The 15,372-nt window shown below is 42.4% G+C and overlaps 1 protein-coding gene across 1 annotated transcript in view; it reads right to left on the reverse strand.

Moving 5' to 3' along the window:
• Positions 1-7,446: 7,446 nt before the first annotated feature.
• LOC118228846 (NACHT, LRR and PYD domains-containing protein 3-like) overlaps positions 7,447-15,372 on the reverse strand; it is a gene marked incomplete at its 3' end in the record, with an annotated part of 28,010 nt that continues 20,084 nt past the window's right edge. Inside the window, exons 14-16 of the mRNA XM_035420355.1 lie at positions 14,672-15,028; positions 11,247-11,420; positions 7,447-7,573 (exon numbers count right to left, since the gene is read on the reverse strand). Coding sequence (XP_035276246.1) covers positions 7,447-7,573; positions 11,247-11,420; positions 14,672-15,028 — 658 coding nt within the window. The remainder of the gene's footprint in view (positions 7,574-11,246; positions 11,421-14,671; positions 15,029-15,372) is intronic.

Consider the following 15,372-nt stretch of genomic DNA (forward strand, 5'->3'; position numbering starts at 1 on the left):
GCTGAATTACTCATGACATACCATTTGCAGGTATTCAATACAGTCTTCATACATATTAATTAAATATTCTCTAATATATGTCTTAGGTTTGCCATTGTGTTGACTGTAATGTTTAATGTATGTTTTTAAATGTGTTGATTTGTGTTGGCTGTAATTTTTAATGTATGTTTTTAAATGTGGACACCAGGAAGACTAGCTGTGCTTTAGGGCAAAGCTAATGGGGATCCTAACGAATAAACAAATAAACAAATCTGACACCATTGTAAGATCCAAGCATGAGACTGTACCCCTAGTGACATTTACTCTCGTACCTTGTCCATCATTAAGGCAGACCAATGATCTTTCCTCCAACATTTCCTCCAGTATATCCCCATTGTCATCTGTGTGATTGTTACCCCATAAGGTACTGTGTGCATTAAAATCTCCACACCATATTTCCTTCCTACTTACTGCCCCTGCCATTTCCTTGAACATGTCAACGGTTAAAATTCTACATGGATTATAAAAATTGATTACCTTAATATTTCCTTCTTTTCTTGGACTGCAAATTTTAACTATGGTACACTCCATATCTGCAGGAGAGGGAACCTCCCCATAGGCCAACCCGTCTTTGAGAAACGTAGCACATCCTCCACCATGTTTGTTGTTATCTCTGTCGTGTTTTATAGAACTGAACGTGGAATAACATAGTCTAAATTAGGCCGTAGCCAAGTTTCTTGCACACATGCTACATCTGGAACTACCTCTAAACCATATATATACTTTCAAAATTCTTGGCCATTGGCTACGAGGCTTCTCGCATTCCACTGTAGTATATGGAGTACAATAATTATGATTTTAAACATCAGCTTGTACATCCTCTCCATCGTTGGTAGCTGTCAACATGGCATGGATCTGATCTCCTTTTAAATCTCTCATATCAAGTAATCTTCCTGCTGCCTCTACAGTGGATTTGATTCTATCACTTTTCTTTTTCAGCTGCGTTGCAAAATTAATGGTGTGGCAGATGAAGGACACAAAGTTCACTTTGTTCACTACTAGTGTGTCATCATTAACTTTACATTTGTGAACAGAAGCAGTCTGCTTAGGTATGGGAGCTTGGTTTGCTGGTGTGTTAATGCCACTTTGTATTGTACCTCCATGTGCCTTTCCTCTAGAATATCTGTAGTTTGTTCCTGCCCCCCTTACTTTCTTTAGTGCTTCTGCGTATGATCGTAACCCTCTGGGCTTCCCTCTGTACTCCTCCGAACGCAGCACTGTGCTCGCCTCCACAATTACAGCATTTAACCTTTTCACATGTTACATACTCATGTTCGCCTCCACACGTCGCACATGTTAGCTTTCCTTTGCACTGCTGTGCTGCATGCCCCATTCTTTGGCACGCATGACACCTGAGTGGTTTGGGATGTATTCCCTCACTCTGTAGTTCCTGTAACCCATTTGTACTGATTTACAACTACCGATAGGGTTTCCTTCAGTGAGCCGTCTCTACTGCTCTTAAGCCTTGTGGCAACAATTACTTTGCCTCCCTGAATCTCTTTTTTAACATCTTCCATAGCCATATCCAACAGAACTCCTGAGATTACTCCTCTCAATTGTGCCGTTGCTCCAGGGATATGAGCCTTCATCTTTTCTCCCTTAAGCGACGACATTCTGAGTATCTTTTCCTGCCGTTGTTTGCTGGATGCATGTATCAACACTCGTTTGTTATTCACGAACCTAACGAATTTGATTTTACCTATCTCTTCCTCGGTCGCTTTGGTAAGTTTGATCGGGTGATAGTGCCCACCATCTTGATTGAATTCTATTATTACTTTCCACTCATTTTTTTGCGGTTGACCCACAAGTATCTGCCCGTCACAGCAACTGGTTCTTGATTTTTTCATACTGTTACCCCTATAATCCTCACTCTCATCTGACCAACTTCTCATTCTTGTTTACCTATCTCTTTCTCTCAAAGCCCTTTTCTGTCTCAGTCTTAGATAACATCCACTCCATTTCATTCCCATTACACCCATCCAAGCTAGTTGACATGATGTTACATTCAAAGCATGCTTCACTTGCTTATTAATAGTTTAATTGATTGTATTTATTGTTTATTTGATTATTTAATTGTTTAATTGATTTTAATTTGTTAATTTGAGGTAATTGAAACCAGGTGCAACTGATTGGCTCAACTTATTTAAGTGGCTGCCAGTAGGGACAGGAAAGGAGAGGTGAGCCACGACTATCATTTGCACTGCTGGTGTTTTTAAAATAAATTATTAGTCTTTTTCAAGTCTTGTTTTACTCGGTTGTTTTTAAGCCTTTTTACATTGGACTTTAGGTACCTCAATCCAAAATAACATCATTATATTAATGTGATGAACCAGTATAGGCCAATATGCTGGCTAAACCCACAAACCCTTTTTAAGTGAAATGAATGTCCGTAAAAATGTACAATAAATAAAAATCAGTCCTGAAATCGCAGAAGGAAAAAAAAAATAAAGCTGTGTAACGATAGGAGTGCCAGAATAATGCAAGGCGCGCCTAAACCCATGTTTCATGTTTATTTCATGTTTATTTCTCTACTTTCTGCCTAAGTAATCAGAAAAAAACTGTAAAAGCTTGAGGACCATTCTGTCATTGAACAATGAGCTGGTAACTCTTTATTAGAAATGTTAAATATGCACTGATAGTGCAAAGTCACTTCAGTGACAAGCAGGTGCTGTAGATGTGGTGCAAGAATTGGTACCAGCGTTCCCCTGCTGCATGCCAGCCAGCATGAGAATGGTTCCGGATGGAAAATCTAAATTATTATGCTACACAAAACAACTTAATATATTAGGCTATTATTATAATTGTTACAATAATAAAGAGTACCACAATAATCGCAAAAGCGTGCGAGAATTAAATGAATGGATGGAATTTGGGTTTATAAAAAAATCAAGTGTAGGTGTGCAGTAACGGTCATTGGCAATAATCAGTTGTGGTGTTCTCATACAGCCACTAGATGGCGGTGCAGTGTAATTCGGTTTAGTGTCGCGGTTGCATTGCTGGGAGATCGTGCCACATAAAGTGAACTGCAGCACAGTTCGTACGTGTTTCTGGCACAGCGTCAACTCAGATTAAATCAATTTTATGTGTTTAGCCCTTTTATACAGAGAACTGTCACACAGAGGCTTAACGGAGAGGCAGGAACTGAGCAGAAGAGCAAAAACCCGGCCTGAGCCCCCAAAAGCAAGCACATGAGTGGGGACAAAAACCCTCAAACGATCGCGAGAAAAAACTCCCTGATGGGAAGAAATCTAGGGACTCGGGAGGAACCCTGCTGAAAAATCCAGCTTAAACCGGCCTAAACTGGTCAAGCTGGTCTAAGCTGTGTTTCCGACACTTCCAGCTGGTCAGCCAGCTGTTCACCCGCTGACCTGCCTATATGGCCAGCAGGTCCACCAGTTTGACCACCAGCTTACTGTACCAGCTTAACCAGCTTTGACCAGCTTTGTCCAGCTTGGTCAAGCTAGAGACCAGCTTTGACCAGCCACAGACCAGCTATGAACAGCTAGAGGTGTCGAAAACACTTAAACCTTAAATCTTAAACCACCTTAAACCAGCTTAGAGTTTTGCTGGAATTTTCAGCTGGGTAACCCAGCTATAGGGAAGAGCCCATCGTTCACTGGCCGAAGTATCGCTGGTCTGACCAATAATATCATTAGTGGATAGCAAGTTGCAACTTTCCTGAGTTGACTGGTATTTATTTTATATACTGGTGTGTTTATTTATGTTCTCTGTGACAGTAAGCTGCTTAAAGTTCTTGGCTCTGCTAGCTTGTGAGGTAACGCTAAGTTGGGTTAGGTCGGCTAGCTAACTCCCGGCTTTGGTTCAAAGCCAAAGCTAAACTTCCAAAAGCGTTACCTTGAGGGTCACGTTGTTTGATGAAAATGGCAAACGAATGATATTAGCTAATTTCACGTTAATATTTATTATCAGATAGTTGTGTTATGCACAGAAACAAGAAGAAACCACTCAGCAGACAGTGCATAACTTGTGTCTCATACTGTATTTCATTTACACTCCTGCAGATGAATGTCATTGCTTCAACTGTGCATATTTTAGCCCCATTCTGATCTGCTAATATTGAGCCCAAACATAAGCCCATACAGAATATGAAATAAGTACTGCTGGGTCACAGGAGTTCAGCACATCACAAAACAATAAATGACAACAGCAAAACATCTGATGTTTTCATAATTCAGGTTTAATTCACACTGAATATTGTCTGAAAATACAAAAGAAATGTAGCAACAGGTTCAAACAAAACAATAACGATAAAATAAAATAAGGACACTGGACCCATCATTGTTTACCGTAATGAAAGTAAATAAGTACACTGCAGTGATCATTCTGCATTCTCCCTATCAGCTGCATTTCCCCACAGAAATTTCACATTTGAACTCTTTTTGAAAGCAACTGTAAGAACTAGTAAAATACACAATTAACTGGAGGAGTTTGTGACTGGCTTCTTTTAAACAAAGATGTAGATACGGGAGACATAATTATTATTTCAAAAGCATTTTACCTGGCCATATTCTGCCAGTATCACACTCTTAATGTTATATTCATGTTTTAATCATCAGAAGGTCACATACATGCATTGTACATTTACAATATAATTTTATTATAATGCAAAAAAAATCATATTTGTATAGCTATAAGTGCTTTGCCTGAACCTGCTAAAAGGTTATATTAAGGGTTTAAGCTGTACTGAGGTTAATATTGGGTACAGCTGAAATTGCAGTGGTTAGGCATCGGCCAATGATGGTTGGGCGTACATACAAGTATGTCGAAATATGTGTGTGTGTGTGTGTATGTGAGTGTGAGTGTGTGTGTGCGTGTGTGTGCGTGAGTGTGTGCGCGTGTGTGTATGTGAGTGTGAGTGCGTGTGTGTATGTGAGTGTGTGTGTGTGTGTGTGTGTGTGTGTGGGGATGTGTGTGTGTGTGTGTGTGTGTGTGAGTCTGTGCGTTGCATGTGGGTATGAGAGAGAACATGTGTAGAAGTTAGAGAATGTGTGTGTGTGTGTATCTGTGAGTGTGTATGAGTGCATGAGTGTGTGAAGGTGTGTGTATAAGAATGTTCACAAGTGGGACTGAGTGCTTGGGTGCAAGTGTGTGGGAGAGTGTGTGCGCATTCTATGAGTGTGTGTGTGTTTATATATGTAGGTAATGAAAAGTGTGTGCGTGGGTTTGAGATTGTGTGTGCATGTTTGTAAGAGTGTGTGCGAGAGTGTGTGTGAGAGTGATTGTGCGTGTGTGTGTGTGCATGAGAGTGTGCGTGCATTTTGTGTGAGAAAGTATGTTAGTGTGTGTGTGTGAGAGTGCGTGCGTGCGTGTGCGTGCAAGAGAGAGTGTGTGTGTATGAGATTGTGTGTGTGTGTGTGCGAGAGAGTGTGTGTGTGTATAAGAGAGACTGTGCATGTGTGCTTGTTTGAGTGTGTTTGTTTGCCTGCACGTGCACGCGTGTGAGTTGGTGTAAGAGTGAGAGTGTATGGGTGTTAGTATGTATGTGCGTGAATGGGAGGGTGTGTGTGTGTGCATGTGTATGTGTGGGTGAATATGAGAGTGTGTGTGCATGTTTGTGGGTATGTGTGTGTGCATACGTGTGGGAGTGTGTGTGCATGTTTGTGGGTATGTGTGTGTGCATACATGTGGGAGTGTGTGTCCGTATGTGTGAGTGTCTTTGTGTGTATGCGTATGAGAGTCCGTGTGCGTGTTTGTGAGTGTTTGGGTGCGTGCTCATGAGTGTGTGTGTATGTGTATATATGTGTGTGTCTGTGTCTCTACTCCAGTTAGCAGAGGGACACTGAGGAGGAGCCCCACATTCCAAATCCAGCACAGAGGGATGTGTGTTCAGGGAAATGTGCGTGGGTTCTGTGCAGGACGGTCAGTGTGTTAGTGTCAGAGACGCTGTAGAAGGACAGAGTGCTGGCCGGACGGTCCACATACACTCCTACCCTGCGCACACACACTCCTCTACCAGCACCATCATTATTACACACTCCTGCTGGGACAGATTGGGTTATGCTGCAGCGATTGTGGGAGAAACTGTATTTTTGTGGTTTATCAGAGGGTCCACGGTTATCGAACGACAGACTCCAGGAGTTTTTATTCGCTCCAAACGCACAGTCAGCATCACCTCCTTTCCTGCCGATTCCTTTAACTGTCACTGCTATATTAACCTCTCCCCCCTCAGGCAGACTGAACTCAGCCTCCCAGTAACAGCGCTCACACACACTCTCTCTGCACACAACCTGGAGCCTGACGTCAAATCTCTCTGGATGATCAGGATATGGCTGCTCCTCTCTCCCCGGTATGTGTGTCACCCTCCTGTTCCCCTCAGACAGAGACAGCTTTCTGTTTGCTGTGTTTGGATCCAGTGTGAGCTGACAGCCGTCTGCACACCAGAGACATTAATGAGATTAATTATCATTATTCATATTCACCTCATTATGTGTGTGAGAGACAAAGAGCTGGGACAGTACCTGTGTGTGTGTGTGTGTGTGTGTGTGTGTACATATGTTTCTGTTTGTGTGTAAAGTCTCTCTCACACACAGAGCAGTGTGTGTATCTATGGAAAGTGTTCTGTGTTGATACACACTCACATTTCCTGAGTCCTGGTTTGGTCCTGTTCTCTCCTCCATGGTCCACACTGTAAGAACAGCAGAACAGAATTCTGAATTTTAACCATCCTTTATTTCCACTCTCAACACACCAATGACATCACATAAATAAAACAAAGAGACAATAAAACACAAAACCAAGATCATATGAAAAACACAAATCTGTCACAAAGAAAACTTATTCCATTCCCTCACCCTATTCCATGTGCAAAAATAGCTCCCCTCCCTCCACTGAACATAAAACACCCTTATAACACACACTCTGAAACACGTCTTGCCTGTCCCCTCCACCAATCAGATTTTTCCACTTGTAGAAACTGCCATTTTCACCTCAAAATGAAATTAATGAGCTGGCACTTATCTGTATTTGTGTGAGAAACCGAGGATAAAAATCTCACTTGTAAATCTTTCCCCCAGAAACCAAAATAAACCCAAAAAAGAGAAGAGAGGTTGTCTGGCACACCCCGAAAAAAGAATAATAAACAGTTTCTCTCTCCATGCAGAATGGACAATGGTGGGATCCTGCCGGGTTCATCACAGAAATAAAACTATTCACTGCAGTGATCCCGTGCAGCACCCTCCACTGTAGATCCCCAACCTTCTAGACTAACGGTGGTTTTTACAGTGTCTTCCAGTGTGTGTGTGTGTGTGTGTGTGTGAGCGTGCGAGTGTGTGTGTGTGTGGGTGTGTGTGTGTGTGTGGGTGTGTGTGAGAGAGAGAATGTGTGTGTGAGGTGCATTGTGGAAACTCTCTGTACTTACAGCAGTGTGAGTGTGTCCAGTTTAGACAGCGCTCTCACTCCTGAGTCTCCTGGGTGATTGTATCTCAGGTCCAGCTCTCTCAGGTGTGAGGGGTTTGTACACAGAGCTGAAGCCAGAGAATCACAGCCTCTCTGTGTGACTCTACAGCCTGACAACCTGCAGAGAGAAGGACACACACACACCTTACACAGATTAATATAAACAGAGCTGTGTGTGTCAAACACATAGCAGTGTGTTACACACTGATGAATGAAAATGCACTTTTGTACATCGCTTTGGATAAAAGCGTCTGCCAAATGAATGTAATGTAATGTAACGTAACACACCTTACACACATTAATATAAACAAACAGGGCTGTGTGTATCAAACACATAGCAGTGTGTTACACACCTTACACACATTAATATAAACTAACAGGGCTGTGTGTGTCAAACACATAGCAGTGTGTTACACACCTCACACAGGTAAAGATAACCCAAAAGGACAATGTATTTAATTCACTTCATTTTGAGGAATGTATAAATTTAAACTATTTGATTTGATGCTTCTCAAAAAGATGTTGTGTCTAATTCAGGTCAGATCAACGGGCTTTAAAGTTTGAAATTATGAAGCAACGTCTGTGCCATTGGATTTCATGGGTCACGATGAGGTCATTCCGAGCGAGTTGCTCGTCTTAAAGCTGATACAGTAAATAAGATAGTGTTACACGGTATACCGAAACTTCGGTACTTTTTCGGTACTTAAAAGAAAAAACGGTTTGGTATTAGAATTTTCCGACTTTTAGGTCAAATGTAAAAGCCAGGGAAATGTGTCTCCCTCAATACTGATCGAGAGAGTAGCATGTTCCTGCAGTAGCGGAGGCTGCAGTTTCAGGACCGCATTTCTAGGACGCTACTACTTTTTCGTGACCTCAATAATAATAGTATTTTCCAAGAAATTATGACAAATCGTTGAAAACGTTTCGTTAGGTGCAGCGTCTTTCACTGCTACAGAGTAGCCTATGCGTAGGTGAATGCAATGATGAGAAAAATTTTGGTTACGCTGACCTATGAAACGCTATTCCAAAAGCAAAACTAGACATGTTATACATCGTTAGAAAGCGTATACTCTCACCTACTGAATAAATGAATTGTAAGCCAGACCGTACTAAAAAGGGCGACAACGCCGTAAACAACAGGTGTGATTATTATGCACACCTATTTTGTAGGGTACCCAGGCGTCACAAATGCGCGTATATTTCACAAACGGATTTTCCAAGACAATATATGACCACTCAGTCTCAAAAGCGACATCTCTATGTGTAAAACCAATGGTAAGGTTGTATATTTATTCAACATTGAGTCACAGATATTGACTGCAGAATGACATGGTATCATTTTGTAAAATGTTTTAAAATTGTTTATTTCGTTATTCAGTGAGCAGCGTTTTCACTGCTGTATTGGCATATCTTAGGGCTGTTGTCGGGTTTATCTTGTTGCTATGACAGAATACGATTTTTGAGTGGTGAAAGGATATTTTTTATGAATGCCCAGATAGACAATATTGTCCATTATGTCATGGGTGGGGGTCTACAATGAGCGTCACACACGACCGCGTTTTTGGTAACAGATGCAGCAGTGAAGTCCCGTCTCTTCACCTGCACAAAACGCACCCAGGCACGAAAGCTAGCACCGCTCCTTTTCCTGTTAGGAAAATTGTGCTCTTTAAGGTGATTTCAGTATTGTTAGATACCGAATATCGAATCAGTATCCTTTCAGTTTCAGGTATCATTTCAGTATCCAGTATCGTGATACTAAACCTGGTATCGGTATCGAGGTCAAAATTTTGGTATCGTGACAACACAAAAATAAGGCTGTAGTAACATAACTAAATGTATATGTATGAAGTTGTTTTTTTACATTTAGACAGTTTATCATCTGTATTTTTACAGGACATTCATTTTAATAGGTAATGATGTTGCTGGGAAAGCGGAGACGTATACAGTGACGTCCACAACACTCCCATTAATCAGGTATGCTCTCATAAGTACCTTGGTGTCCATATTTACAACATGTTTACCTGGCAAGCCCATGTTGACAGCCTATGCTCCAGGCTACAGCAGAGGTTGTACTTTTTGAGAAGGCTCAGAGTGTGGGGTTGACCAGAAACTTATGTATCTGTTCTACCAGGCAGTCTTGGAGAGTCTAATCAGGTATGGGATACAGGCATGGTATGGTAACCTCTCAGAACAGTTCAAATCTAGGCTTGCCCATCTTGTTCAGACCGCCATGAAGGTCACAGGGAGAACACCAGTCCCTTCAATCTATATACGAGCAGTCTGTGCTCAGAGGAGCACAGAGAATACTGGCTGATTCATCCCATGTCCTCCACTCTGAGTACGAGCTTTTACCCTCTGGCAGACGATATAGAGTACCCAAGTGGCGGCTCAATCGTTTTAAAAACTCATTTGTGCCTTCTTCCATTAACATCTTAAACAGTAAGGACATAGAATAAGCCATAGAGGCCATAGTCCCCAAAGGGACTTTGTTAGTATGGACGGGTTGTGCAATATGTTGTTTTAAAGTTTTTTATTATTATTATTTTTTTTTTTACATTTATTCATTTATTAACGGCACTTGAATGTATGTACATATGAATAATGTAAAATGTAGAATGACATTTGTTAAATGCAGCGATACTGAGCCCAAGAAAAATTTCCCTAAGGGGACAATAAAGTATATCGTATCGTATCGTATCGTAATGATGTGGCTCTCTAGCCCGTGGAAAAGCAAAGCGGTTCTTAGAAGGTTCGCAAGTTGAACCAACTGAAAACCTGCACTGGCACCAGCCCAGAACCAGAACTAGCACCAGCCCAGAACCGGAACTAGCACCAGCCCAGAACCGGCACTAGCACCAGCCCAGAACCAGAACTAGCACCAGTCCAGAACCAGAACTAGCACCAGCCCAGAACCAGAACTAGCACCAGCCCAGAACCAGAACTAGCACCAGCCCAGAACCGGCACTAGCACCAGCCCAGAACCAGAACTAGCACCAGCCCAGAACCAGAACTAGCACCAGCCCAGAACCGGCACTAGCACCAGCCCAGAACCGGCACTAGCACCAGCCCAGAACCAGCACTAGCACCAGCCCAGAACCAGAACTAGCACCAGCCCAGAACCAGAACTAGCACCAGCCCAGAACCGGCACTAGCACCAGCCCAGAACCAGAACTAGGTTCGCGTTGGTGGAAAAGGGGTATGACTGAGTGGCGAAGGTCACTGTTTGCACGCTGGTATTTTTTGCACACTTTATTTTTGGTACGTATTCGCTGTACTCATATGCTGTACTTTGCACGTGTACATACTGTTTATCCTACTGGTTTAACTGCTTAACTCATGCCATTTTTAACTTCTGTAACTTTTATATCCCTTACCCATTATTTATTTAGCTGTACATCTGTCAATATTTACTTATTTATGTCGAGACTGTTCATACTGTACATAACACCTGGTGTAGTTAGACGTCAGTTTTTGTTTCTCCTAGGTCTCTATTTATGGCTTGGTTCTACAGTGCCTTTTAATTTTTGCCTTTTTATTTTTATTTTATTCATTTTGTATCTTTACCTCCAAGAGTGATTTTGTTTTTGAATTTTACTTACTTACTCAAGGCTCCAGAGTGCGACCATTTAGGTAATGGTAAATGTAAAAAGTTAGTCTGGAGCCCTGTTACTTTTTTAATTTCTTACTTCCTTGTGCATTGTTGCACTATGCTTTGTAACGCGAGCTGTTGGACACCTGAATTTCCCCCGGGATGAATAAAGTACCTACCTATCTATCTATCTTGTACTCACCCCAGTCTCTGCAGTTTACAGTGTGGGTCCTCCAGTCCAGCAGAGAGCGCTCTCACTCCTGAATCCTGCAGCTCGTTGTCTCTGAGCTCCAGATCTCTCAGCTCTGAGTGAGGAGAACGCAGGACTGAGGCCAGAACATCACAGCAGCCCTCTGTGAGATTACACCAACCCAGCCTGTGGAGAGACCACACACACACACAAATTCATAAGGCTCATAAAGTATTCCAACTATTCCACAAAAGTCTAAGGCCATTGCTGGGCTCCATTAACCAACAAAAATAACTAAAAATCAAGGTTGGGTGCCTACAGCTAGGATTTCATTGCCAGACTCTTTCCATATGACGATTTTCAAACATTAATTTAACCTGCAAACACAAGAGACAGAATTTTTGTGGGCACTTTACCTCACCTGACATGTTCTTCGTGCCACAATCACCTATACATTTTAAACACATTCAATATCCATCACTATGAATCGATTCATAAAACTGTCAACGTAAAACCCATTAGCTAAATACAATACTGTTATCTTATTATTTTCTTCAGAATCTTGAAACTATTCTGTTATCAAATAATCAGGGCTCGACGGAAACGGTTGCCCGGTTGCCCTCGGCAACCAGATTGAGTCAATTGGCAGCCATTTTGCCCTTTTGGCAACCACCTGTTCAGTTTTTTATTTTTTAATATATAACAATGAATAAAAACCTACAAAACTGGAAAATCTCATTTCAAAGGAAGTCAACATTTATTTGGTTGCCTCCGTAAAGTTTCTACTGCACTAACATCACGTTCGTGCGCAACACAACATTTCAGCCATTGTGCAACCACTTTCCACACACGCGCGCAGCCAGCCTGTTGCAGTGGCGAAACAAAATGTTTGCCTGTGGAGTAAAAAAGTCAAACGATAACCCGTCAACATCACAAAATAATCCACACGATGACCGTAGGCCTGCTGATACTGACACAGCCGAACCCGAACGGCTGTTAAAAAATCCTTCATACATGTTATGAAATTTTCTCTTTGCATTCCATATTAAATTAATAACGCTTGTTTTGCGATACGGGATGAATAACATAATTAAAATAATGACGTTATTTACCTCAAAAAAAAAAAAAGGATCGTGTGCCCCCCCCCCCCCCCCGCAGTTGTGGCCCTAAACAACTACATAGAGCGTTTATGCCAGCGGCCGACCCTGCGAACAGGCACACCCATACAGGGAGCGATGGATACCGCCATTCGGAAGATGAATGCCGCAAATCGGGCAATCCTGATCAAACTTTCCAACAGTTTACTACGTTCTCAAAAGCGAAGACCCCTTCGGCTCTTTACCTCGTCTGCTGGATCTCCAAATCAAGATCGGCTCTGATCTGACGCGATTGACCTGACAAATCTGATCAGGCTTGCAGAAGGTATTTATTAGAATTTAATCTACTAAATGAATAACCTTGCAAATAAATGTGCAATCTTAATGCTGTAACGTTAGTGTATTGTTAAGAGTTTTTTTTCATTAATGAGTCTACCTGCTGTGTGTGTGTGAGAGCGAGTGAGAGAGTGAGAGAGATTTGTAATCAATGTGTTTTGTAGCAATAGCCTATGAAAAAATAAGGTGCACTGATATAGGAACTGCGTCGTATTGTAGCTAAAAGATATGCATACCTAGTTTACTTTTAAACAGTAATTTATTGTGTAGGATTAATTTTTACATTGTTTCATATGTGATTTCTGCAGGCTTACTCCATACATTGTGGAACACATCCGGCAATCAATTGTCACCTGCCTAGAAAATACAACAGCAATGTCAGTTTTATTTGATGGGGCAACAGATAAGTGTCCAGGAGGTAGAGGTGGTTTATGTAAGATATGTTAGTGATGGGGAACCCAAGACAGTGTACTTCAGCCTCCAACCTGTCAAACACGCACATGCCCAAGGAATTTATGAAGCCATAGAGCAGGCCTTCGTGGACCACAAAATTGATGACTGGAAAGAGAAGCTTGTGGGAATAGCCTGCAGCAGTAAACCTAGGATGGAAAAACAGTGTGGCCACCCGAATTAAGGAAAACGCAGAATATGTGGTGAGTGTACACTGTGTGGCACATCGCCTGGAGCTGGGGGTCAATCAGGCTATGAAAGACAACCGTCGTCTGGATGATCTGAAAGACATCCTGAAGAAGATCCACAAACATTACCAGTACTCGCTGAAAGCTCGGAGGGAGGGGACAGAGATTGCCACTTCACTGGAGACAAAAGCCTTAAAACCAAACAGGGTGGATGGCACACGCTGGACTCCTCATATGCAACGTGCTTTGGAAGTCCTTGCCACATCATATGAGGTACTTCTGGCTCATTTTGAGCATGTGGCAGAAGCCAGGCCTGGCCAGGCAATGGCTGAAGTTCGTGGAAGAACAGCATTCCTGAGAGACTACAGAATTGTACATTTTCTCCATTTCCTCAGAGACCTGCTGCATGTCATCCCAAATCTCAGTCTTGCTTTTCAGAGGGAAAACCTGACTGTGAATGGCATGCTGGATGCATTGGAAACAGCAAACCTGGAGCTCACTGCACTGAAACAGTCACCAGGCAGCAAGTTGGCAGGATTCACTGCTGCTCTCCAGCGAGAGCCAACTGGTCTTAAAGTAGTCGACGTAAGAATGTTGTATCTAACTTCCCGACCAGTATTGGTCAGACCTGTAATAATGTACCTGCCCACAGTTGAAGCACCACCAGATGTGTCTATGCAACTGAACTGCATTGGGATGGCAGGTATGCCATCCCGCCAAGTTACGCCATGGCGTGGCGGCATGCCCATACCTATCCAGCACCGAGAGTTTGCCACTTTTCAGGGTTTCCTACAGAAATAACCACAATGACTCTCAGCCCTTAAAAACATTAATTTCTGTATTCTGTGTTCTTCACATTTAAAATCAGATGCTCTGATTGCTCACACCATTGCACAAACCTGCCTATTTCAGAATGCTATGCTACTAGGCTACTGCCCCTGTGCATTAGGCCAAGAGCTTGATGACACAGTTCCCAGGTTGGCTGCTGGTGCACTCATTTTATCTGGTGTGAATGAAACGGGGCAGCTAACACAACCTGAGGGGTCCCTGTGCTGACTGATCCAGGCTCAGAGAGCATCACTGACCTTCATATACTGGACAGGATTAGTTACAGAAAATTAAACACAAACATTTCATTCAATACAAAATGTATCTCTCTCAAATCAAACTTAGCATTAGTTTAGCACTATGTATACTATAATATAAAAAGGGGTACAGAGCACTCATTTCATTGTATCGTTTTCTAATCATTAATTATACATTGACCAGGAAGAATAATTGCGAGAGAAAGAGCTTTGAACATTTCAATGAGCTACAAGCACAAATTCTTTTTAGTTAAAGTCACACAGTACACAGCACTACTCACCCCAGTCTCTGTAGTTTACAGTTTGGACTCATCAGTCCAGCACAGAGCAGCTCCACTCCTGAATCTCCCAGGTTATTGTTGCTGAGGTCCAGTCTCTGTAGTGTACAGTTTGGTTTCATCAGTCCAGCACAGAGCAGCTTGACTCCTGAATCTCCCAGGTTATTGTAGCTGAGGTCCAGTCTCTGTAGTTCACAGTTTGGACTCTTCAGTCCAGCAGAGAGCAGCTCCACTCCTGAATCTCCCAGGTCATTGTATCTGAGGTCCAGATCTCTCAGGGGTGAATTTGGTGACTGGAGAGCTGAGGCCACAGTTTCACAGGACTGCTCTGTCAGCAACTGGAGGTTCCAGTTGCTCAGTCTGCAAAGAGTTCAGATAGTTTAATAACATTAGTACACGTAAAACATGTAATATCTGAAATGTGGCAATGATAGTCTTGAGCGATGAAGAGTAGAATTGACGATTTTAAGGTCAGTGATGCTCTGAGGAAGATGTCTGTGCCACACACTCCAGCTGCAGCACTTTGGACCTCAGAATTAGACATCCTGCTGGACTAAACTCAGTTCTGCAGATGTGATTCTGAGCCAAATGGCCCGTCTTCTTCAGAATGCACTCAAGAACAGGCACTGGGGGTAGAGGTCACACTTTAATGGGGGATCGAACCGGCAACCCTCCAACTGCCAAACAACTGCTCTTACCTCCTG

Source organism: Anguilla anguilla, chromosome 6, assembly GCF_013347855.1.
Source record: "Anguilla anguilla isolate fAngAng1 chromosome 6, fAngAng1.pri, whole genome shotgun sequence".
Classification (NCBI taxonomy): Eukaryota; Metazoa; Chordata; class Actinopteri; order Anguilliformes; family Anguillidae; genus Anguilla; species Anguilla anguilla.